Below are 24,782 nucleotides of genomic sequence, written 5' to 3'. Positions count from 1 at the left end.
GACTAATTGCTCAATAGTGGTCAGGGGTTTTCTTGATCGGAAATGTTTTAATTGTGTCCTTCAGGGATCGTAGTACTCTCGTGCCAAAGTCGGACTGAAATTTACGTAGCTAAAACTCAGATTTACAATGTAAAGCCTTGGAATACAAGAAACATAAAAACAGAATTATGCAAAATGGGTTACTTTGTATTTTCTTAGTTTTTAAGCATCTGTTCTGTTTCATAGTGTGTCCTGTGTTCAACTTCATTTGACAGTACTGTTTTTATGATTCAGCCTCAGGTGTACTGCACGGAAACGCACATTGCACATCCCACATGTTTTACATGTTTATCTCCCCCAAAAGTGATACTGACAATTAAATTCCTCACCTGTCTTTATTAGAAGCTTGCTTAATAATTAGTGTTATCTATCTTGGCAACACTTCAGCCAAGCTCCCTCTTTATTGTCAGCCATCCTTAAAAGACTATTCTGCACCCCTGCCCCCAGATTTAACAGCTGTAGAGAATCTGTTGAAACTGCTTTCTGAAGTTCTCTTGAATACAAATTCTGCCACTGTGCCCTGATAATCAGAACAAAATTGAAGACCTTTACAAATTACAAGGAGATAAAATGTTAAAACTTACATTTTTGAAGAATATTTGCTCTAGATGAGCAGGAAAAAAAGGCTTAACATTTAATTTCACTCTTAAAGATATAAAATTAAAAAGGACAGGATTGATGCTAGCTAGTCTTCTGGGGGAAAAATAAGGGTCCTGCATTTGATAATTAATTTGTACTCATCCTTGAAAAGAAAATTAACAAATTGTTTTGAGCTGTGTTAAGCTGAACATTGAGAGGCAGTTGAAAAAGTAGGCATGCATTTTCAGCTCTGCCAACTCTGTTGTGCCAGCACAACCGGCTTTTGGCTCTCTGGCCAACAGTCTTGAAGAATGTTATCTGTATATTCCCCAAAATGTCTGTGTCACCCTGTCAGAGAGATTGCCACTACTTCTTTCATCTGCAGCATAAGTTTGTCAAAAATTCTCGAAGAGAACAAATATAAAAAATGAAATAGTGAGGTTCTTAGTATTTTCCCAGAAGCTTATCAACTTGAAATGCCAGCTGTATGTATGGAAAAATAATGGTTGCAACTGAGATGGAGAGAATTCATGGCTGGTGAAGATGGTCTCTCTCCAATAATTATTGCTGAAATTCTCTGAGCTTAAAAAAAATTTAAAAAAACACGTTCTCCCTTATTTACTTTTTTTTTCTCTCTCTGAAAGGAAACCGGAGGCTTTCTGGTAAAAATGTCTGTTTATAACATTATGTAGTCTATTTTGTATAGTAATACTAATTTCTCGACTCTTATCTAAGACTTTTTTTGATCTACATTCTGCCCTTTTGTGGATTCTTCTTTTGTTTGTCCTGATCAGTCCATTTTATTTTTGCTTTTTCCTTCAAAATGTAGTAATTATTAATGGTTTCTTTAAACAGCATGTGAATCAGATGGCTTAGTTTCTGTCCAGTGCAGAACTCTTGAAAGCTTATCCCTACTGGATGCACATGTGCCTTTAGGGACGTTCTGATTAAGATGATTGTCCCCATCAATGAGGGATTTCTTAAATCATTAAAAGATCTTGAAGTTCATGTCTTTCCCCTCCCTCTGCTCCTCAATGTATGGAAAGATTGAACTGAGGATAACCTAGCAAGAGTTTAGATATATGCAGAGAACAGATTTGTTAAATTAGGTCTTTCCTTTCATACAAATTTTGAAGTATTTTTATGGGTATTATGTTGGTCAAAAAGATAGTTTTGACCTTTTGTAGAAGACCAGTGAACCTGTTTGGATTTGGCCTAGGTTCCTCCTGTTTTCATTTGAACTAAGGCAACGCTGCATTTTCCTGTTTCTGCCTTTATGCTACAGCTGGAAAAAGAAAGAAGAAAATTTTCTTATGTATATACATATAATGCTTTTAAGACTTTCTCAGCAGTGTTATTTTCAGAAAGTTTGTCCTCCCTGTATTTTAGGGCCATGGCTATCAGCACAGCTAAATCAAATGCAGGAGGCTTGAAGAAATAGCTAGCTCTGTTTATCTAGCTGTGATCTAGACTTTGTTTTTCACAGGTTGTTGTGTGTAGTGTTTTTTTTTGTTTTGTTTTTGTTTTTTTTTAAGATAGAATGAGGAGTAACATGAATACTTTATTCAAGTTTGCAAATAGCTATTTCTAGAATTCATCTGAGCTGAGGTTAAGGTGTTGGGAGATATTTTGCCTGGCCTGGAGTGGTTTAATTATGAAAGATCACCTCAGTTTTTTCAGATTACCTTTCCTAAGGCTCTGTGCGAGAGTCTTTCATTTCTTAGTATGTGTCTCAAATTAGTTAATGGTTTAAATTTAATAATTTTTGGCTTTCCTTTGATTACTGTTTAATTGATCTGCTTGAAAGTACTGTTACTTGCTTCTTGATTGTGATAACGGCAGATGACTTTTAGAAAGAAAGAGTTTTAAGTGAGCAAAATCCATTTAATTACCAGAGGAAAACTTGTTGCTGAACCGCTTTTGACTGATACAGCATGAAGTCAGCATAAATTTAGCCTTCATATCTCTCCTATTCATGGTGGGCTGTGGTGATTATAGTTTAGTTTTTCCAATAGTTGTTTTGTTTTTATGAAAAACAGTAGTGTAGTTTATTCTCATTCGTATTCACATGTAGCTTTTTACAAGAAGGTAGAATTCATTGTAGTTTGGTTTTAATAATTTCTTTCTATGTTAGCATTTCATACAAGTATCTAGTATCTTTCCAGAACTGAAATTTTTATTCACCTTCTACAGTGGTTTTGAGTACAACAGATTCTTCAGGCATTGTCTTCACAGTCTTTTTTTACTTCAGTCACCTAACTTACTGCTATCCATAGGCAAATCAGAAACTTCTTTTGTTTTATATTAATGGAAAACATTAATTTGTTCTCCATGTTGTTTAGAAGCCTGTAGTTCTATACTCAATTTTGAGGATTTCAGACATGATACTCTCTATCCTTTTGCAAATCTTGCCTTGCTCATTCAGATAGCTACACAGAAGTGAAGTGTATGCAGGCAAGGAAATAATGTCATTTTCTTGGTGATAATATATCTTGCGTTTGCTTTTCATTATGATGAAAAGTTTCCTTCCTTTTATGGGTGATGTGCATAACAAAACTACCTTTTTAACTGTTTTCTTGTAAATGGACTATGCAGCTGATTTAATTTTTTTTATTGCAAAGACTAATCAAAATAAGGAATGCCAGCTTTTCACAGAGACATTTTAGCTATTAAAAAGATTGTTTTGAGCTACTGAACATTTTTACTTTACTTCTACATGCTAATGAAATGTGCTGTGGTGTGTGTCACAATAGCTGAGTTGCAGTAATTTATAAAAAGAAATTTTCAGAAGAAAGTGCAATATAGACATTGAGGAAAAGAACACAGCAGCCAGCCAGAGGCTGGTAGAAAAATTAGTGCTGGGAAGGGAAGGAAACAATAATGTAGGTACGATAATCCTACTACAGAAATGAAGGGATAGAAATGTTTTTTGAAACTTACGTTAGAGCTCTGTTAGTCAGTTTGTATCCTTCACCTCTTTTTTGCTTGTGGACTAAGATTTTTACCCCCCACCCCCCAACCTCAGTCACCCAGTCAAGCATCTGTGGGAGATACTATAGAGACACTATGCTGATACCCCTTCATAGGTGGCCCTTTGCTGCTAGGGAAGAATGGAAGGGAGGCTTTTGCTCTGCTTTCTATCACAGTCCTGTTTGGAGGCTTGCTTCTGTCTTGACTGTAAATCCTCTGTGTTGTTTTACGTTGATTTTCTGGTGTCTGGGGAAGGTGATAAAGAGTGATCGTAGAATACAGGAATTCACATTGCTGGCTGTCAGGCTCAGAAAGGCGACTGAAAAGTAAGCCCTGATTTGCCAGGAAAAACTGTTTTCTCAACTTTGTCAATAGAGATTTCAAAGCTGTTCTATGTAAAACGTATATTTGGACTAGATTTGGTTTGACTGCGTTATCTTCACTATGGAACATATAAAGACAAGAGGCTATTTCTTTAATGGTATTTTCATTTACTAATATGTGGTAAACTTAAATAATCATATTTATTTTTAAGATTAATACAAGTGCTTAATTTTTCTGTTTATTTTTCAGAACTTAAACAAGCAAGCCTATGATTTGGCGAAGGCATTACTAAAGAGGACAGCTCAAGCAATTGAGCCGTATATAACTAATGTAAGTGAAGACTAAACAAATATGGAGGAGATCAGTAAACTTCCAAAGACTAAACTGTATTTAAAAAAGGATAAGTGGCATATACTCAAATAGGACTGGGTAACTTTTTGGAAACTCTCAGTTGTCTTTTAGGGAAGAATTGTTATATTAATGAAGTGCTGCCCAACTTCTCTCCTTGAGTCTAATATTTTACTGTATAGAAGTTACTAAGCCATTAGCAATTTCGATTTCTGAAATGGAATGGGTAGTTTACTTTCTGCTCTCTTGGGGGACCTTACACTTAATTAATCCCTGATGTGACTAGAAGACTAAATGTGCTTGTATGTATTGTTTGATTAAAAAATAAAGATACTTTATTCCTGGGGCAATGTACTTTTATGGTGAGGAGATGAGACTATTTAGGAGAAGAAACAGAAGCCAAGAGAAGTGAAGACAGAGTATAATTTTAATGCCATAATCACAGGAAAGGAGGATGAAACAGAATCGAAGAACAGAGAGTAAGAAGGAAAAACTATGAGTGGATTGAAGAGTAGCTGAGTTCAGTGAAAAGTAGTGAGAAGGCCTCATAGACAGGAGAATAGGGATGAGAGGAAGGAAAGATCAGATGAGAATGTTGTTCCAAGTCAAGTTACCTAACAGAATAAATTTTCTGTTCCCTTTCCCTCAATCCCATGCTTTTTTTTGTACTTAAGGATTTAGCAGGTCTTATTGCAGCTACCCCAAACCTTAAGAGCTTGAAAATAATTGAAAGTCTTCGATGTTTTTTGTTGCTTTCAGACTTGTAACACCCATGGTACTTGGGAAGTGAGTACCTTCTAAGATTAAGATAGTGTCCTCTTCAAGTAAAAACTCTCACTCCAAACCTGTTAGTCAAACCTACTGTTGTGCAGCTGTAAAGTTAAATTACAAGCTGGGTGACCTTTTGTGGTCTTAAGGAAGTCTCTACAATGAGAAGCTTCCTCCTATGAAGAACGCATACATATATTCCTCTGTTCTTGATTTCCCACAAATGGAAATACTATGCTCTCTGGTTTCTTTGTTTTAAAAGTAGCTTTATTTCTTAAAATGTACTAGAGACAGTAGGGGTCAGTTATTTAACTGGGAACATGTACATTCTAGGCAATTGTTTGTTCACCAGGAAAAGCAGAGCTTTTCTCCAAGTCACTACACAGTCTTAACTTCTAATGAGATATACGTATCAGTTCCTTCCTAGTCAAGATTACTAGGAACTGCTGTTGTTTTTTTTTTTTTTTTTTTTTTTTTTTTTTTTTTTTTTTTTTTTTAATGACATCACCTGCTGGGATTTGCTTGATAACCTTAAAAATGTGTGGGCTTTTTTGGTTGACTCTTCCCCCCCCAGGTTTGTAGTGTCTTTACTGATATGATTAACCTTGTCAGGCACGGAGAGTAGTTATGTTCGTCTGTCCAAACTGGGGATTAAGAAGCTGCAGTGCTAGTTAAATGTATTCTGCCACCTTACTGGTATATAGAAATAGTATAACTTGTTTAGTCACATTGTTTAGCTGCACTTGTTTTAATCCAAAAAGACGACAGCTTTTCCAAATTGTGTCCTCTCCGCTAAGAATAGAAACCAGTACGTTCCAATTTAGTTGCTTGTTACCCCTTCGTTGTAAGAGTGTATTGTAGAAAGTAGTGTGTAATTAATCCTTGATATTAGAAAATATTTTCTGCAAGTGAAAGTGTGAAGTTTGCCTCAAACCCCTCAAGATTACCTGGAAAGAATAATTGCTTTACAGCTGTATTACACTGCTTAGAAATATAAATTCTGGAGTAGTTGGTTACTAATTCCTACGCTTCCACTTAAAACTTCTTAAACTGTCAGCTGAGTTGTGTGGTAATTAGCCAGTTGTTTAAGTCTTGTTTTGACTAAAAGGTTGGAATGCTTTTAAAGTAAATTATTGGTCTCTATAGTGAAATAACCCTAAATATAAGCACATTATAAAAAGATCTGACATACTGGAACTCTTCTAAAGTTGTGTTGCTGCTTGAATTATTATTTGTAGGTTTGCTGTAGTAAACTAAATGTCACATTTCCTTTATCTGTAATTTGACTATAAAACAGAATTATATGTTAAAATTTCTACTACATAATCTTGATCATTCCTTTTTATTACTGTGAAGAAATACATTATTTTGTAAGATTAAAAGGTAAATTTAGTGGTAGTCAGGCTTAGAATTTAGAAGAGTGTATATTCTTTTTTTTTCTTGATACTGATATATATATTCTGTTTTACTTTCCAGTTCTTCAATCAAGTTCTCATGCTTGGGAAAACATCAATTAGTGACCTGTCAGAGCACGTGTTTGACTTAATTCTGGAGTTATACAATATTGACAGTCACCTCTTGCTTTCTGTTCTACCACAGCTTGAATTCAAACTTAAGGTAATTACTTCTTATCCATCTTTCAAATAGGTGGAAAGTATTTGTTTTGACTGTTGATATGATTCTGTACTGACAAGGTCATCACAAATTATTTTGTGTATAAAACTAATGCTAAAGTGTAAAACACATCTTCAGTGTTGTTTTAAAAACTCTCAAAAAAGTACTTAAAAGAGTAATTAGACTTTAAACATATTAAGCAATTGTGTATGTGTGCATATGGGCTTTTAGAGTTTTATGTCTTTCAAGGTGCAAAATGTTTTTTGATGACTTGGAGAATCTGACCGTTTTTGTTGCTTAGCTTACTGTAGTATTCATCATGAAGGGCTTTGATAATTTGAGAATGCTTTGTACTGCTAGCTGGGCAGAGAAACTGTATCCTTTCAGAATAGTGAAGTTTAGCAGGGAAGAACTGGGCTCCATGTTCATGGAAACTGATGAACTGGCTCTGATTAGAAGGTACGTGACAGATGGAAAACAGAGGATTGGACCTTGAAACCTGTATTCATTGCTTCAATGACTTCTAAGGTTTTTTTTGTTTGTTTGTTTGTTTTTTTTTTTTTTTTTGAAGCTGATTTCTTATGTCTGAAAGACAGCTGATACTAAGACTGTATCTATTTCAGCGAGTATTTTTGGTTTTGCCTTTCTGTTACTGCAGAGTATATGGATTTTCTTCAAGTGATGGAGATAATTTTGATATTCCCGTTATTTGGCTAACTTTTCATATTCTTTGTCATTCCACGGGGTCTCTATGAAAACAGGGAATCAGATTAATGTTTTGTATTACTAAATTCGAGAGTGATGTGTTGTTAAACTTAAGGGCTAATGTGGAGCAGGTGATGTTTTAAATTCACATGTATTTTTATTATTGAGGATGGATTTTAGGTTTGCAGTATCTGTGACCTGTTCTCATTTTAGTATTTATTGCTGTAGTGGCTTGTTCACATCCATTCCTTTTATTTGTTTATTTTTTTAACTAGTTTTTCATAGGTACGCTGGATTGTTGGATGAATTGTTTTTAGTGGTTATGTTGTCTTTCATTCATTTTTCTGAAAGAAGTAGGGTTCAATTAACTACTTGCTGTTTATGTGTTAAGGTAGAGCTTTTTCAGCTGTTAATTCCTGTTCTTACAGATGGAGAACAATTACCATTTTCACCAAAATAAAAACACTTCTATGGCTGAAGCTGTTATTCAAGGCATTTAGTCTTAAGTGGTGCAACATCCTCTTTCATAGCCATAATTAAAGTAACCTTTCCATCTTTAATTAATTTCAAATTGCAGCTTCTTGGATCATCTTCCTGCGCTTATATGTCCCCCTTCATGAATTCCTTCATTTACTCATCGTATTTCAATATTTGAATGCAAGCTTCTTGTTCATGTCCTGTTGGACTTGATAGGTTTAGTAGCCTAATGTTGTCAGAAACCCCCTCAAACTGCTGCCCACCCCCAACCTTTTTCTGGGCTTTTTCCTTCAACTGAGTGATTTCAGTCCTCAGTATTTCCATGTTTTCTTCATATCCCTTAATTTCTAAGAAACTTTATCGTGTGTGTGTTTTCGTTCTTTCTTCAGTGTACTCTTAAATCACACAACTAAAGAAACTGTCAATTCATTATTGTGTAGTTTGGCTTTTAATCTCTGTAATCCTTTGTGTAGTTTTACACAAAGATTTAGACTTGTAGTCTAAGCCCTTAAAGATAAGGTGGTTCACGTTTGGCATTTTTATTGTGCATTGTAATGGAATGTTGTTTCCAATAGACATGTACATTTTTACAATTACATTCTTATTGCTTTTATTTATTCCTTGATGTCTTGTAATATGTTAAGTACAGCTTGTGAATATTCTCAGAGCATAGTATAGCTGCTATATGAATCATCTTGTTACTTCATGTGTGTGTTTGATGACTGAGTTAAAAGGAGAAATAATACATGCGTATTTTGTCATTGGCTGCCAAATGTACGTTGACCCATTTTTTACAGGAAAAAAACTCTGTTTAGGGTGGGATAGTCTTGGTTTGCATTAAGTGGAGTGGTCTAAAATCTTTGTGTGGTTAAAAGGATATTTTGAAGAGGAGTGTTCTGAAATATTCATGAAATATAGTCAGTGTGTGGGCTTGTCTAATCTCAACGTATGTTTGTTCATTATGTAGACTTGCTGGTGATGGAAATACTTTCCACTCCAACCATAGTTATAGCTTTATAGTAAACAAGGGCTGCTAGTGTCAAGCATTTGTAATTTAGGTCCAGGTAAATTACATGTAGATGTGTTGAGAAGCTCTTTCAGCCAGTTGAGAGAGAGTGATTTCGGTAATTCTTAAAGCGCAAAGGGTGCATAGTGTAGAAGGTGGCTAATGCTGTGCTGCTTTGAAGAAAAACTGGACAATGGCATCCCTGTTAACTTGACGCAGCCTTGGGTCAAGTGGATGGTGAAGGAGAAGAAGATACTTGGCAGCCCACATTTAAATATGGGAGAGCAGAAAGATCTTTTTCATACAAGTTGGTTAAAGTTGATACAGTAAACATGAACTTTAATTCTGCATATCATTCAGAGCTTGTCTGGATGTTTTTTGGCCTGTCTAGATTTGGCACATAACAGTGTATCCATATCCATGCTCATAGTTTGAGTTTTGCCACCTGAGCTCAGGCTCTGTGGGCTTTCCAATAGGTATTTAAGTAGAGGTTTCTGGGGTATGTTCAGGTCAAGTGCATAGTTTCACCGAGATGTTCTATTCTTGTTCTGTGAGTTAGTGTCTGCTGCTACTATTGAATATACACTGTGATAGAAGTCGATATGGGGGCAGATACTCAAATAAAGCTTATGATGGGTAGTATACCAAGATCTTGTACTACTATTCTGCTGCGAAAGGTGTTTGTACTACTTTTAAAGGTGACCATGTTGAAGGAAAGCTGTGACTGTCTTGATTGTTGGGTTATCAGTTTTGAGGAACCAAGTGTCAGAATTATCTCAGCTTATGTGCACAGAGCAAATGGAAGTGGACATATGAGGCACTTTTCAAAGAAAAATAAAGTAATTGCTTTCTGTGGTTTTGAAAACATTGGTATTTGCTTTGTGATTGGCTTCAAAAGCAGCGAGTTAAAATGATTTTGGCCAAATGGAGTAAACTTACGGTGGATGACTTCTAAGCTATAGGCCAAGTGTTCCAGTCAGCAGGATGCTTTAAAAAATGTTTTCAGGTATGAACTTGGTGAGTTCTGCATGAGTTTGAACAGAACCAAGTATTTTTGATCATTTCAATGAAGCGTGGATTTAAAAAAAAAAAAATCTCAGTTTTTCTTTTGTTTTGCTTTAGTTTGAGCCTATTCTATCTATGAGCTGTTTTTTGTAGATTTTTTTGACATTGTCTGAAACTTCTTTTTACCAATAGAGAATGGTAAATGGTTAATACCATACAGATGTTAAGCAAAATAGATTTTTACTAATACTGTTTTGTGAGACAAGAAGAACAAAGAATGTCATGTCAGCGTGCAGGGCTTTAGAGCAAATTGGGATATAATTAGGCATCCATATAGGAAAAGAATAATGTGACATGGGGTTTCTAAAGGCAGATCATACTGAACTTGGTTACTGACAATCTGATCTTTTTTATTATTACTTCTGGGATGTCATTTGACAGAAAAGTGGGAAATTATTAGCTGAACAAGAGTAGACAGGAATTCCTGGAGGAATGATAATGTGGTTAAAGACTTAGAAAGATGGTCCTTTAGAAAGTCCACATCTATGTTCTGACAACATACGTGTTTTGCTTCCAGCTACTCAAGGCTTAAATTTTCCTTTGCAGTACCTGTAGAGGAATATGCTCTAGTTCTTCTTACCTTCCTTTTTATTTGAAAATGCATCAAGGAGACAGCTGTTCTGGTCCTGGAGCCATGTAATTACTGAAGAATTTTATTTGGTGAATGAGACAAGTCCCTTTTCACTAAGGGGAGCCATTCCAGCTGTACTTCTTCACCCAAAGCAAAATGCTGGTACAGCCTGCTGGTGTCAGCAAGGTTTCCACTGGCTGTGTATTTGATATATGAACCAGATTTTCCATGTGGTGTCTTTCTTCTTTGCTTCTAGCCATTTTGTGGTAACTCTTGGAAACGAGAAAGTGGTGTTTTTCTCCCAAAAGCCAGATGAGCGTTCACTGAACAATATCTGCGGCCCTTTGACTGTCCAGTTGACTGGACTGCCTTGTTCTCAGCCTCTTTGGCTCATAGATTTTTTTGAAGAGGTGAGCGAAGTATCTGTGTGTCTGTGAACTGTTCCCTGACAGGATCCAAATCTCTTTCGCGCGTGCTCGCTCTTTCACGTGCGCTCGCTCTTTCTCTCTCAACTTCATTTGTGCTCTTCAATGCAGGAGGCCTCTTGGTTCATCTTCATGGGTCTAGGCTCTTATGGAAGTTCTAGACTGTCCCTTTTCACTGTGGGAAAAATCCAAGAGCTTTGCTCTCGGTGACCAAATAAATATTTGACTACATATGGAATGGTTATGAAACTGTTAATGTGGAACTTGGACAGTGCTTAGATGCATCAGTAATGCTGCTATGCCTATTTGTTATTTTGGGTGTAAACAATGTGGCCACCTAGTGTTCAAGCACCTTGCCCTTTTGGCATAACTCGTGGTGATGCAGCCTGGTCATGAGGTAGTGCTGCTGCTGTTTTCTCATGAGGTTTGAGGTGCCAGGGTAATTTACCCACTGTGAGAATTGTATGTGTTGACTTTGATTGAAGAGTGAAAGGTTACTTGGCAATAACTGGTATTCTTTGAAATATGTAGTCTTTGTATGCTTTACTCCCTCAGTTGCTTTTCCTGCTCTATCTATGCCAGGAATCTCTCATTTGATGAGAATTGAAATGGTGTCAGGTGTGTGCTATGTCATGTACCAAACAGAAGTGGATGAACTAGTTACCCTTTATATATTTTTGCAAGAGTAAACTCCTCTCTTCTCATGCGGAAGGGTCATATCTTATGGGTAAGTAATCCTGCTCCCCTCCGCCTTTTTAAAAATTTATTTTATTTTATTTATTTATTGAAAAGGGGACTGTTAGACTAGCAGGAGAACATTCGTTGGAATTCATTTAACTTTCCCCTTGGAGAGGTTCAGTCATTAATCTGTGATCCTGGCATTAAAAAGTGATGTGCTTAGAGAACTAGCGTTGACACAGAAGCATTACTGGTGCAGGAGAGATCAGAGATAAGAATGTACTGTTGTGTAGGTGAACTTGTAAAGAAAATTGATATTGCTGCATTTGCATTTGTTTTACTGATATTCACTTTCAGTAATACCAGTTCCTAAAATTCAGATATCATTCAGGAGAATGAAAAGCTCATGAGCAAGGTGTTTAGGAAATAGCTATAATGGATTATAGGTCTTTTTATTTTACAGACCTATTAAACCATACTTACTTAATAACATGTTGACTTTTATTCAGAGCTGCCTTTCTTCCTGGACATGCTAATTAAAACTTCTGACAAATTTCATGTCTTGTGTCCACTTCCACTCCCAAATCCTCCAGATCCTCAGTGTTGTCTTTTGGACTTGCTAATCATTGTATTCTGATCAACTTCAGCTATTGTTAATGACAGTCCATAATATCTAGGCAGAAGAGCAGCTGTGTGTATCTTGACAGCTGGATATGGGGAAGCTGAAAATAAGAGTTCAATGTCAATTTTTATTGGCAAATCCTTAATAAGACTATTAAGCATAAAGAGTGCTGGATCATGTCTAAGAAACATGGTGAAAGAGAACATGGTCAAGTACAAAATGTGCCATAGGGTGGAGAAGGATAAATTTTTTTTCTGGAGTTTATGATCCACCCCCCTGCCAAAAAAAGAAAAAAAGAGAGAGAGAAGTAGAGATACAAGTAGAATACAGGCAATAGGCTATAGCGGTGGTGCATTCATTTAACAGTTACATGTTGGTCTTTATCTGTAGTGAATTATAGAATATCTCAAGGAAAACAACTCCTGGGCACAAGTTTAGAAATTACCTGATACTCTTTGTCTGTAATGACAAGTATTCATTGTTTCTACGACCAGATCTAGAAACATGGTGGGGGCGTTGCCTTGTAATTGGATCTTTTGTCTAATAGGGCAAAAGCTTCTTTTGTGGCTGATTTGTTAATGATGTGGTTTTTTTAATTATTACTACTATTTTTTTGTATTTCCAGCTGTGTAGTTGAATGTAGTTGAGTGTTCAGTGTATTCTTTTGTCACTGTGGGAACCTTGTTCTGGATCCATGTTAGCTATCTAGAGAAATTCAGAGGTGCCTAGTATCTTTAACATTTTCTCGGCTTAAATAGGAGTGCACGGAATGTGAGGCGAGCAGAGGTTGGACTGATGCAAACTCCAGACAAATCCAGGTTCTTAACCAAAAGGGCAGGAATTTGTTCTGTAATGGAAACTTACAACCCAAAACTCGTCTGGGGAAAAAGATACCTTTTTGTGCAGAATAAGAGCAGGAGGTTGTAGATGGCTCTTACCAACATGAATTGGCATTTTAATTAGATAAATTAGTCAAATGTAGAGGAAAAAGTATTATGGCTTCAGCTATTAATGCTACTAATAGAAAATACTAAAATATATTTAGAAGAACTGTAGTCTCTTGTAATGCAGATAGTATATCAGTGTTTGAGATTTCCTCATCCTAATTAATTTTCCTGCTCTATTACTGCAAGAATTTTACATATGTTTTTACTATTATTAGGAAGCTGAATCAAAAGCACATACTGGAAGACTGTGCAGCCCATTTATGGCATAGAGTTAGACAGAAGTAGTTGGTATTTGAGGCTATGGTGTCCTATTAGAGAATTCTGATGACAGCTACATTGTGCTCTTATTTCTTCCTCCTGGGGCCTAATTCAAAAGCCTGGTGTTGAACTAATAAGGATGTCAAATGAGATGGAGAGAACAGTGTTTCAAAAATTCCACATCTTTATACCAGCAAGATGACAGAAGTATAAGGGGTGAATAATATCTAGTTAACATCACCTTGTTTATGCTGTTGCTTTTTCAAACAAGTGTTGCAGTCGGTTGTGTGGTGGTGGTGGTGCTCCCTTTCCCCCTTCTCCCCCCATAAGCAAAGCAGATGATGTGGTGAACTGTGTGTGCTAATTGCAGAAATACTAACACGCACTTATGTTTTAAACTTCAAATGCCATGTACTGTATTAAGCAAGTGGAATGCAGACTGATACTAGTCAAAATACACTGGAGAAGGTCTTTATCTCTACGTTGGTGCTAGTTTTAAGTATGGAAGAAAAGCATCTGCTGTAACTCAGCATTTTAAATATAGGCTTGTATTGTCAGAAGAGACGAGATCCTGTGCATCACAGATTTTGGGTACTCAGTCTGAAAACCTGTTTTCTGAAAACTTTTTTTTTCTCCTTCTTCCTTCTTTTTTAGAGTTATGGTGAATAGTTCCTTTTGAAAATGTGTCACCTTAAGTAAAGTCCCAGTATTTGAGCCACATTGTTACAGGTTGTTTTTTTCTGTAAAATTAGTTTATTAATGCCAAAATTCAGTGTCTGTGAACCTTTTATTCATATTTGCACTGGGTAATTAAAGACGTTTCTAGAGCACTGTAAGCTTTTATTTGTAGACAAAAGTAGAATGAGTTGAGTCCTTTTCTTAATGCTGTGCTTGAATTTGCATAAGTCTATATAGGGATGTATCCCTTGGTCACTGGATTTCTTAACAGCATCAGTCAACTGTATTTGAGGGTTAAATTAGCTTATGCATTTGAGTATTTTCACCAGTTTTTCTTCAGCAAGATACTCTACCTTTTGCTTTTTACTTTCACTGCCTTCGTTTTTTTGTCTTATCCCTGTATTAGTGAACGTTCTTTTGTCTTGAGGAACACATTATCTATATATAAGAAAAGTATATTGATCCATATTATAATTTTTCTGAAGGCGTTTGCATGTATCAGTGTAATAACTGTATAAGACTTTTTTTTAATAAAAAATGTGTTCATTTTCCAGAGCAATGACAATGAAGAACGCCTGCAGGTTGTAAAACTTCTGGCAAAAATGTTTGGGGCGAAGGACTCGGAGTTGGCATCTCAAAACAAACCACTTTGGCAGTGCTACTTGGGGAGGTATATGCTATTTTAGTTCCCTTCCCAGGAGGGGAAAAACATTCAGTGAAGTATAAGTTCTCATTTTTCAAATTTTCCTGTTTTTAGATAAGTGATACAACTAAATGTGAGGTTTGTTCTGCTGCTTTTCCTGAAATCTGGCAGATAATGCTAAAGAGATGACATCTGTGATTCTGTAGAGTGCATGATTATGAATCATCCCTTTTTTTAATTCATTTTTTGCAACTTTCTTTGCTTTGCGAAGAACAGTTTCACTTTTTTCTTCACAAGTGAAACTAATCAATGATGTATTAATTTTAGAACGGCATCCTATAGATTATATATTATAGTATCATCTGATACTACCAATTGATCTTGAGGCCTTTGTATATGATATTTGTATGCTGTTTTCATTTTACTGAATGATTGGAGTGCCTAAAAAATTATAGTATTTACAATGTGGCAAATCATCTGTTTTTGAAATATTCTGCCAGTGAGAAATAGGAAACATTTACTGGTGCTAATAAATAGAAAATTTAACTATGGCTACTATGGTGAAAATGTTTCTAATATGAATAAAAGAAGATAAACTGTATAAATTATTACAAATGCAGTAGTTTAAAATATTTTTCATATCCAATGAGATCAAAACCAGAATGTTCCTAGAGAAATTCTACATTTAAAACTGAAGTGAGGACTGACTCTTTAATGTGACTATTTAAAATATTGCATGAACTAAAAAATACCAGATCTAATTGTACCTGAAAGAAAATACTAAATTGTTTAATAATGTGAAGAAGCAATGTGACCATGTGCAATCTGTTGTTCATAATTACTGATTTCAGCTAGTTATGAATTTGGAGACCAGATACATGAATTAAGACTTGCTTGAAATCCTCGCAGAATAATAATAGATATTATTAAAAGAGCCCTTCTTAAATTCTCTTGATTTAGAATTGGGTTTCACTAAAATAAGTATTCTTTAAAACCTTTTGCTACAGAAATGCCTATTTATCAAATAAAAACTGTTCTAAAACTTGGTTTTAAGTTGTTTAAAAACAGGGATTTTGAAGATGGCTTGAAAATGCATTTAATTGCTCTAAAGATTTATTTGTAACTCATTACATCAACAGTTTTATTACAAAATTACTTGCATAAAAATTAAACATGAGAAAACATTAGTTTTCAAGCATCAAATGTAATTCGGTCTTTGAAAAATTAACTTGCACAAGTTGAAGTGGTCCATCTTGGAAGGAGTTTGTGTTAGGTTAGTTGCTTTTGTTAGTTTGCTGTGTATTGTATAGTTTAAAGAGGAAAAGAGTATCACAATAAATCAAACAATTTTTTAGTCAGTGTTACACAGTTCATGTTTATATACATAGAACATTACAGAAATTATAGCTAATATGCGAGACACCTTTCTGTTAAATAACTGTTCCTGGGAGTTTTTCATGGATTCGAGGAGAAGATATATCTCTTTGTGTTTGGCACGTGAATTAATTACATGAGTACAGGATATATTTATTAATTTATTTATTTAAAGTAAAAGACCAGTCAGATTAACACTGTGAAATCAGAACTGTTTTATGCATACAACTGTACATTGGAAGCATAAAAGTGTTTTAAGAGGATTTGAGAAAGTTGTAAGAATAGGAAAGGAGCTACATGTTATATTTTTGTTGAAGCAGATTACTTCATGCTGCCTAGACTTTGACAGTGTATTTGTTTAATTTGTTGACAGTAATTTATGCTCTTAAAGCAGAATGAAACATGTAGGACTACATTGTTTCTACTCAAGTTTGCGTCCTTTATAATAGGGCTGGGATGGCATAAGTCGAAAAAAGAGAACTACCCTAAGACATGGGAATATAAGTCTTTGATTATTGCTAATTTGGTGCTCGTAGTGCTAATTTGTGTGTAGTAGTAGACTAATTGCTCTGGTGGAAGTGATTTATTTAATGTGTTATCTTGTTTCTAAATAGGTTTAATGATATCCATGTACCTATTCGGCTTGAATGTGTGAAATTTGCGAGCCACTGCCTTATGAACCATCCTGATCTAGCGAAAGACTTAACAGGTACAGATTTACTATAACATTAAAATATAAAATTATTCTTAAGTCTCCTGGAAAAGTCAGGTAGGTTAGTTGCAGTTGTAAAGTAGCTTTGGCTGATGTTGTAGTGGACATAATTGAGGTGAAAGTGCTAAGTCACAGAGACTAAGTCCCTCCCTTTGAAGCTTCTTCTCAGTCTAAGGGGACTGCACACACACATGCCTTAATGAAAGAGAACATGCTCCCTTTTTACAGTAGTTAAGTTTCAACAGCAGTTGGGAATGCAAGCACCATGAGATCGGGCAAAGGCAATCTGGCTAACCGGGGTCATGGCGCTTATGAATTTGGGTGCAGAGCTAAGACTTCAGTTCCAGGAAGCTGAAACGTGTATATGTTATATAGTCTCTGTAAAAGATGAAAACAGTCCTGGTAACTGTGACCACAGCCATCGGTTCCTGCTCCTTCAAATCAAACACAGCCTGTAATTCAGGACCTCTCTAGGAAGAAGGCAACTTGAACGGATAAAAGCATTTCATATTTTTGTTCCCCATGTCTTACTGAAAAAAGCATAATTAGAGAAACTGTGGGGGTTTTTTTTTTTCCCTCAAAGTTTCTATGAAGACACTCTCTCTCCCCCTATCACTGAATGGTCACTTCTTGTAATTCTTTGGAGGTAGTATCTTTGTCTGTTCGCCCTAAGGAGGGAATTTAAGGGGCTGTTAAGTGTATGGTTTTGTCCTCCGTATTTGGTATTATATGCTTGCTGAGAGTTGTGAAGATAGGCATCTAAATTAGACAGACTAGAACCATCTCATAGTTGTGTTTGTGGAGGTTTGTTTATTTTGTTTGTTTTGAAAGGTCTGAAAACATTTCTAAATGGAATGGTAAAGAGATTTCCTCTTTCATTATCAAAAATGTAGTTCCAAGCTTTTTTTTTTTTCTTCTTCTTCTTCTTCTTCATTGATGAAGGACTTTGTGCCCCCTCTAATGGTATCCTTTGGGAAATGTCATTTTGCCTGCCCCACATCTCTTCCCCTCCCAGCACTTAGCAAAGTCAAATTTTCGAAAAATATCTGCCACTCACTGTTGTTTTAACAGGAGACTTTTGGGTAATGGTATTGTTCTTCATTATTTTTAGTGCATTTTTTTCCCCGCAGATCAAAAGTGCTAAAGGAGGGGGGGAAAAAAGTCAAAGCTAACTTATTTTAAATAATTGGTTTTCAAATCTTGTAACTTTCATAAATGCAAAGCTTTATCTCTTTATGTGCATTTTCAATACTTGTGCTGATTACCAGTAATGTTAATGGTTAGTATTTCAAGCTTGAAAATTTTCACCGGTCATTGAACAGTAATGTGTGGAGTAACCTCTGTTTAGTTTATTTAGAGCATACTTTGAGTTGGCATCCTGTATTTGCTTATTCAAGTTGTTCTCAAGTGTTTTGGGTGTGCTGTTTCTCCTTCCTTGTCTTGTATCTCCTGACACTCTTCACCTTGTAATGTTAGCTACAGTGATCTTGATTGTTTTTGTGTGCGTTTTCCTACCATTTATGTACTGCTTCTAAATTAACCTAAAATATTCACTTCTAAAAAGATAAATGAACTTTTCCATCTGTTTTGTACTTTGGCAGCGTTCTGAAATGATAATAAGTAGCTAAATGTTTGACACTTGTAAGCAGAAACATTAAAATGTCATTAGTATGAGATCAGTGATAGTATCAAAGAGGTAGCAATATCCTAAAACAGCATAGAAACTTTATCTAAATTGAATAAGGTAGCATATGTCCAAATAAGCATTTTAGCTTGGTTGAGGAGCATGCTTTTGAAGCTTCCCCCCCTCCCCTTCCTACTTACCATGCTTTGGCTCACATTGTGGAGTGTTCCTGGAGCATGTAAACTAGATTCCTTTCGGATAATATAAAAACAGAATTTGTGTTCAGGAGTGCACCTACTGTGCTTCAACAACCAAAGGGCGTGAAGTCTGTAGGAAGAGTAGCCTCTAGCCTGAAGTAAGACTTCTAAAATATATTTAGTCCAGATATCAAGTTCTTTAATACTAGCTGTTCTGCTCTGCAGATACAATTTTGTTGGGCTATAGTAGTTGCTAATGTACTGTTATTTTTTCTTTCAGAATATCTTAAAGTAAGGTCACATGATCCTGAGGAGGCCATTAGGCATGATGTTATAGTTTCCATAGTTACTGCTGCTAAAAAAGATCTTTTGCTTGTCAATGATCACCTACTTAATTTTGTCAGAGAACGAACGCTAGACAAGCGGGTAAGATGTAACCGTTATTACTACCTAATTATGTATTATACTTCTAGTCTCCTGTATCTTATTATAGTTCAATATGCTTTTTCTTGAAAACAATGCTTCTTAAAAATACTGAATTAATTTTTAAAATGACTAAGTATGAAAACAAATATAATGCAAAAATTTATGAAGCTGTCTGTTTAATTAAACCTTGCTTAATATTTGATAGTGAAAATGTTATATGGTATTTCTCAGGGGCACTTCGACAAAAAATGATATTGCACCATGATAGAATACTGCTGCTTCAGCTCATGGGTCAGATTTATCCATGACAAAGTGCTGTGTTCAGTGCAGTAGTCATTTGTAAATAGTATGAGGCATCTTTTGCCCTTGACTGGAATGCCATATTTTCCATTGTGCTGTTTTGTGCTTTAAGATAATATGATCAAAAAAAATTCTAATAGGCTGAAGCAAAACAATGTCACTCATGTTGTCTAGTTTTAATAATATTTTTTAGGTAAAATTAGACTTTTAAGACATTTTAACATCTCTTGTAAAAGATCTTGAAAGAAGAATTCAAAATGTGTTTCAGATTACTGATGAAAAATGTTCTACCATCAAAGGTAGCCTGATTGCCTGCTTTTGCAGCCATCAAGTGATCTATTTAAGTCAATGTAGTAGCTTTCAAAGTTAAATATCCCTGAAATTTAGTTTATTCATGTTTCATTATTTGGCAAAATTCACATTATTTGCTGCTATGTTAAAGGATGTTAAAGACAAACTTTTACAATTACTGTTATCACCTGATCTTTTTTTTCCTCTTTTTTTCATTTGATGACATGCTTTTCCCCTGTTGCAATCATTAAAAAAAAAAAAAAAAAAAAAAAGGCAGGTATTAAGTGTAGATCCCTGAGAAAGGGTGCCAGCTTGAATTCGAAATTAAATTCTAAATTCAAGGAAACATATATGCATAATAGTTACTGATGTTGAAATGTGTAGCAACAACACACATGATGCAATATTTGTTTTAATGAGTAAATATTGCACTTAAAATTCAATCTAACTTTTTCATAAATGAAAATATTTTATTTTGGAAAGAATCAGAAATACCTACCAGGAAATTCCTCAGTTTTTTTCTATTTTGAGTTTTGAGCTGTTACACTGCAATACTTTTTCTTTCTCTCTTTCTCTTTTTTTTTTTTTTGTTTTTTTGTTTTTTGTTTTAAGTGGAGAGTGAGGAAAGAAGCTATGATGGGACTTGCACAGATATACAAGAAATATTCATTACAGTCAGAAGCAGGAAAAGAAGCTGCAAAACAGATTTCATGGATCAAGGACAAACTTCTGCATATATATTATCAAAACAGTATTGATGACCGGTAAGTTGATCTTTATTTCCTTTAAAAGCTAGGCAATTCTGTGACTAAGTGAGGTAATGTGTATGCAGATTGTTTTTCTTTGTGCTTAAGCACTGACAAAAATGAAGAGACTTGTTAATCCTGTATGTTTTGATCCAGTGCATAATCTGATACGGTTGTAGCCAAGTGTTTTCCTTTGCTTTTTTTTATTTTTATTTTTTTTTAAGGCCACAAGTGATTCTAAAAAGTGAGTTAGGTTGAAATATTTTGAAATTCTTAGCTGTACTTCACAACTGCTTCTGTAAGAAAGATTTTCATCTGTATTTCAGTAGTTTTTTGATTTTACGCTAAAATTCAATAAATTCATTGCTTTAACTTACTTTAACTTTGGACCTGCATGTTGCTCCTGCATGCTTTAAAAATGAGTCTAATTAGTAAATGGAGTAACAACGGTTAAGGCATCTCACTCTGTAAAAATTTAGTTTTCCTTTGTTATTAATGGCTATGAATTGGAGCCTTGCTCTGGATTTGTAGTGAAAACAGTGCCTCTGTCAACCTAGCTGTAAATTTGTGAAGAGGTGGGTTGAGTTCAAGCACAGCTGCACATTGGGGCAGCTTCCATTGTTTTGGAAACGAGCCTGCCTTGACTAATCAAGGGGTCTTGTAGGCTTTGGAAGTGGGCCTTTGGCTTTCGCAGCATAATCAAACACAAATGACATAAACCCCATACAAATACTGTCAAAAACTTGCACCCTCAAAATTCATCTCCAGAATAAGCAACTATGTCATGGTACCACAGAAATGGAAGGAGCTGTTCAGATCACCAGTTCCAGTCCCATCCATCCACGTCTTTGGAGGTTTTTTTAAACTAGCTGGGTTTGGATTTTGACTACCTGCTCCAATTGGAAGACTTTAACTTATGCCTATGTGTGACTTCTCATTTCCAGCCTAAACTTAAATGACTAGTTTATACTACCCATATACTCTGTTTTGCTGACACTGACCTCAATTGACATAAGGCTTGGGCCTTCTTGGTATTTAAGATTGCAACAGGGGTTCGGTTTTCCTTTGGCTCACAGTATTTCCTAGGTAACTGATAGACCCAGTCTTTCTCTCCTCTTGTTTCTAAATAAGCATCCTCAGTGTAAAAACGTAAAAGCAGAAGCTTTTGTTAATTTCCATGTGAATGTACTGTATTTTTTCACTTTTGAAGCAAGAGAAATTGAATAAACTCAATCCTTGGGGGAAAAAAATTCAATTCCTTCTGACTAATATCTGAATTCTCCTTTGTGTTCATTATATCACACGTTATAACACCTGATATTTTGTTTATATTTTAGGCCCATTAATGAAAATAAATTATTGATCCCAATAGTGACATTAATGAAATTCACTAATAACATCTCTTTGGGCTGATAATTAAGAGACGTTCTTTGCTTAAAATCCTTTGGTTCCTATCCAGATTATTACATTTGATCTTGATAATACCATTTCTTAATAGTTTTACGGCTAACATTAATGGTTGTGTGTTACCTCTTCCATAATGATAGTGGGGTTTTTTTTGGTTTTTTTTTTTTTTGTTGTTTACACAGAGTTTTATTGGAAATTAAGTGACTTGACCTTTAACTTTTCTTTGAATAGCCTGGTCTCTATATGCAATGATTGATATCTAAGTAAGTCTGAGAATTTTTGAATGACTATTTTAGCAGTTTATGACCTTTTTTGCCTTATCATTTAAGTTCCTTAATGCTGTCTTTCAGATTACTTGTTGAACGCATTTTTGCTCAGTACATGGTCCCTCACAACTTGGAAACAAATGAACGAATGAAATGTTTATATTACCTTTATGCAACACTGGATTCAAATGCTGTGAAGTATGTGCTGTTACTGACTTCTTACGAAATGTTGTATAATAGGATTATTATTGTAAGTTAAGTTAATTCTAAATTGTTATGAGTGGCCTAAGCCAGTGGACAAAAATAGTTCACGAATTATCAGTAAATTGAATATAGCATCAGTATATATTCTTCAAATGAGAGTTTGGAAAAAAAAATAGTAGGATGTTTTCTAACAAGGCATGGTACCTTTTAACCATCAGCAGCTAAAAAGTGTTGAAGGTCTGGAAGAAAGCTTGAGTGCACTTCGGTCCTTCTATGCACTGAAAAAGATAGCGTAAGTTTGTGGGAGCATCTGTGAGCCCTAGACCTATCTGACAACTACTGACTTAATTTACTTGTTCATTTAGCAGCCAGGATGACTTAAAGGTGGAAAGGAATTACTTGTTGGCCTCTTTCCCTTCACTGTGTGTTTTATTTATGGTTGTCTTATGAGCTACAATACTTGCCTTCTGTTGCTTAGAAAATGAATTTGACTAATGATAATTTTACTTCTGTGTATCACGTTCACAATTTGATTGAATTTAGCTGGTTTTACTTTGCTTCTGTTTAATGGTAGCATGCCGCTTGAAAACTGAATATATTTTTTCCCATGTGGCAGACTGGAAAAAGTTCTGTATACCATAGAATGGCTAAAAACCCCAAAGCTTTCAAATACTCCATAAAATGATGTTTGAATCCCCTATATTTGCCGTATTACCTGGGTCAAAATACTGCAGTGGTATAACATATGAAAATTAAGAATAATATTTTAAAAATAAAAATGGTTAGTATTGTATTAGATTTCTTTAGTATTGGTTAAACAAAAATACAAAACATAGGTTTTTTTTTTCAGTACTTGTTATTTTGGGCAACAAATAATTTCCAATTTCTGTTGTTGCCATATGTGACAGTATATATTTTATAAACTTAGTATAGTCAATTAGTTTAATAGAACTGACTTTTGTTACTTGTGGATTCTAGAAGTTGTTCAAACAATGCTGTGATTCTTCCTCCCTACCCCCCCCGAGAGGTTATATTTTCTAGAAAGTGTGCTAATTTTCAGTTTTGTACAATGTCTCTAATGCTTTTCTTGCAAGTGTAATCTTGCCTATTCCTCACCATTTGTTGATCCATTACTTGCCTTTTATATGCAAGAAAGACATTGTTTTGATGATAAAAGTCTTAAACATCTGCTTTAGCCTGCTCCCTGGAATGTTTTTAGAAGAATAATCGCAGGCTTGTACAAATGAGTTCTTTATAGCCCAGACATACCAGTTTGTTTTCCCTCTTTTAAAGGCAGTGTAGTTAGGCATCTGAAATGAAACTCATTTCAAAATCTCACTTCATTCCAGTCTAATTTGACCGATTTCATATCACTCCAGTAGGAAACACTTTAGGCTTTGACACACAGAGCAATGAAATTTCAGGTGGTAAGCACTTTCCTGAGTCATCTGAAGTTGAAAAGAATTTAAAGGCTGTTTTTGAACAGTTGTGTTATTGTATAGAAGACTTTGACAGCTCTTTTTCAGACTTTATATAAACATGCATATATTTTTTCCTTTAGAGCATTGAATGAAATGTGGAAATGTCAGAATCTGCTACGACATCAAGTAAAGGATTTGGTTGACCTGATAAAACAGCCCAAAGTAAGTTCAGTTTGCCTTTGTCCTCCATTGAATATACAATTTTATTTAAAATAATATGCTATTTGTTTAATTCTAGTAAAAAATAGCATTTGAAGTATCTCAAGCTTATTCTTAATGATAGATATGAAATATTTTGAAATTTAACTGAAATTCCACTAGACTCTGTTTGCAGTAGGAAATGTGTATACATTTCTTCAGTAAGAGTGAAAAGATAGGGTTGATTAGAAGTTTTTAAAGATTGTCAGTCCTTTGTCTGTTAATGAAATACTTCCTCTTCATGTTTGAGAGCTACATCTTGCCAGGATTGTTCTGATTCCTGAAAATCAAAGAAAAAACAGCACACTTGTTTTTGACTGCCAAACTGAGTAATTATTAAGAAAACTTACTGCTGTATCTTAATTTATCTTATGCATGATTAGTAACATTTAAAAAAATCTGAATATTTTTATCACAGCAAATGGCTTGGTTTTCTTCCTCTTTGGAAACTTCTTAAATGTTGTGTTGAAAATGTCAGACTACAGTTAAATTCTTTGTACAGAATATTTACTCAGTAGAAAAAAAGTGACATTTATAGAGGAATTATTTATGATATCCCAATAAAGTAAAACTCATATTTGTTTTGGCTATGTGTGTGTACTCATGTTGAAAAATCATAGAAAATAAAAATGATGGGTATGATTTGGAATGGGAGTAGAACTTAACTTTAATCTGTTGGTGCTGTTTTGAAAAGAAATAGTGTGTACTATAAAGCGTTGCCATGTTTCTATTCATATATTTGTCAATTTTATGCTCTACATGAGTATATACTCGCATACCACAGATAAATTTAATGCAGCGTAATGACTGAATTATCCATTTGCTGAAGCAACTTGAAC

General features: G+C 34.9%; 1 protein-coding gene across 4 annotated transcripts in view; it reads left to right on the top strand.

The window, feature by feature from the left end:
* PDS5B (PDS5 cohesin associated factor B) overlaps positions 1–24,782 on the top strand; it is a 108,209-nt gene that overhangs the window by 31,254 nt on the left and 52,173 nt on the right. For all 4 annotated transcript variants that reach the window (XM_026108867.2, XM_026108866.2, XM_026108864.2 and 1 more), the window contains exons 7-14: positions 4,162–4,242; positions 6,505–6,645; positions 14,629–14,744; positions 16,706–16,800; positions 18,905–19,050; positions 20,254–20,405; positions 22,145–22,258; positions 23,826–23,907. In XM_026108867.2, coding sequence (XP_025964652.1) covers positions 4,162–4,242; positions 6,505–6,645; positions 14,629–14,744; positions 16,706–16,800; positions 18,905–19,050; positions 20,254–20,405; positions 22,145–22,258; positions 23,826–23,907 — 927 coding nt within the window. The remainder of the gene's footprint in view (positions 1–4,161; positions 4,243–6,504; positions 6,646–14,628; positions 14,745–16,705; positions 16,801–18,904; positions 19,051–20,253; positions 20,406–22,144; positions 22,259–23,825; positions 23,908–24,782) is intronic.

The sequence above is a fragment of the Dromaius novaehollandiae genome, chromosome 1, assembly GCF_036370855.1.
Source record: "Dromaius novaehollandiae isolate bDroNov1 chromosome 1, bDroNov1.hap1, whole genome shotgun sequence".
Taxonomy (NCBI): Eukaryota; Metazoa; Chordata; class Aves; order Casuariiformes; family Dromaiidae; genus Dromaius; species Dromaius novaehollandiae.
The sequence above is the reverse complement of the archived record's forward strand: the minus strand, read 5'-3'. Positions and strand labels throughout refer to the sequence as shown.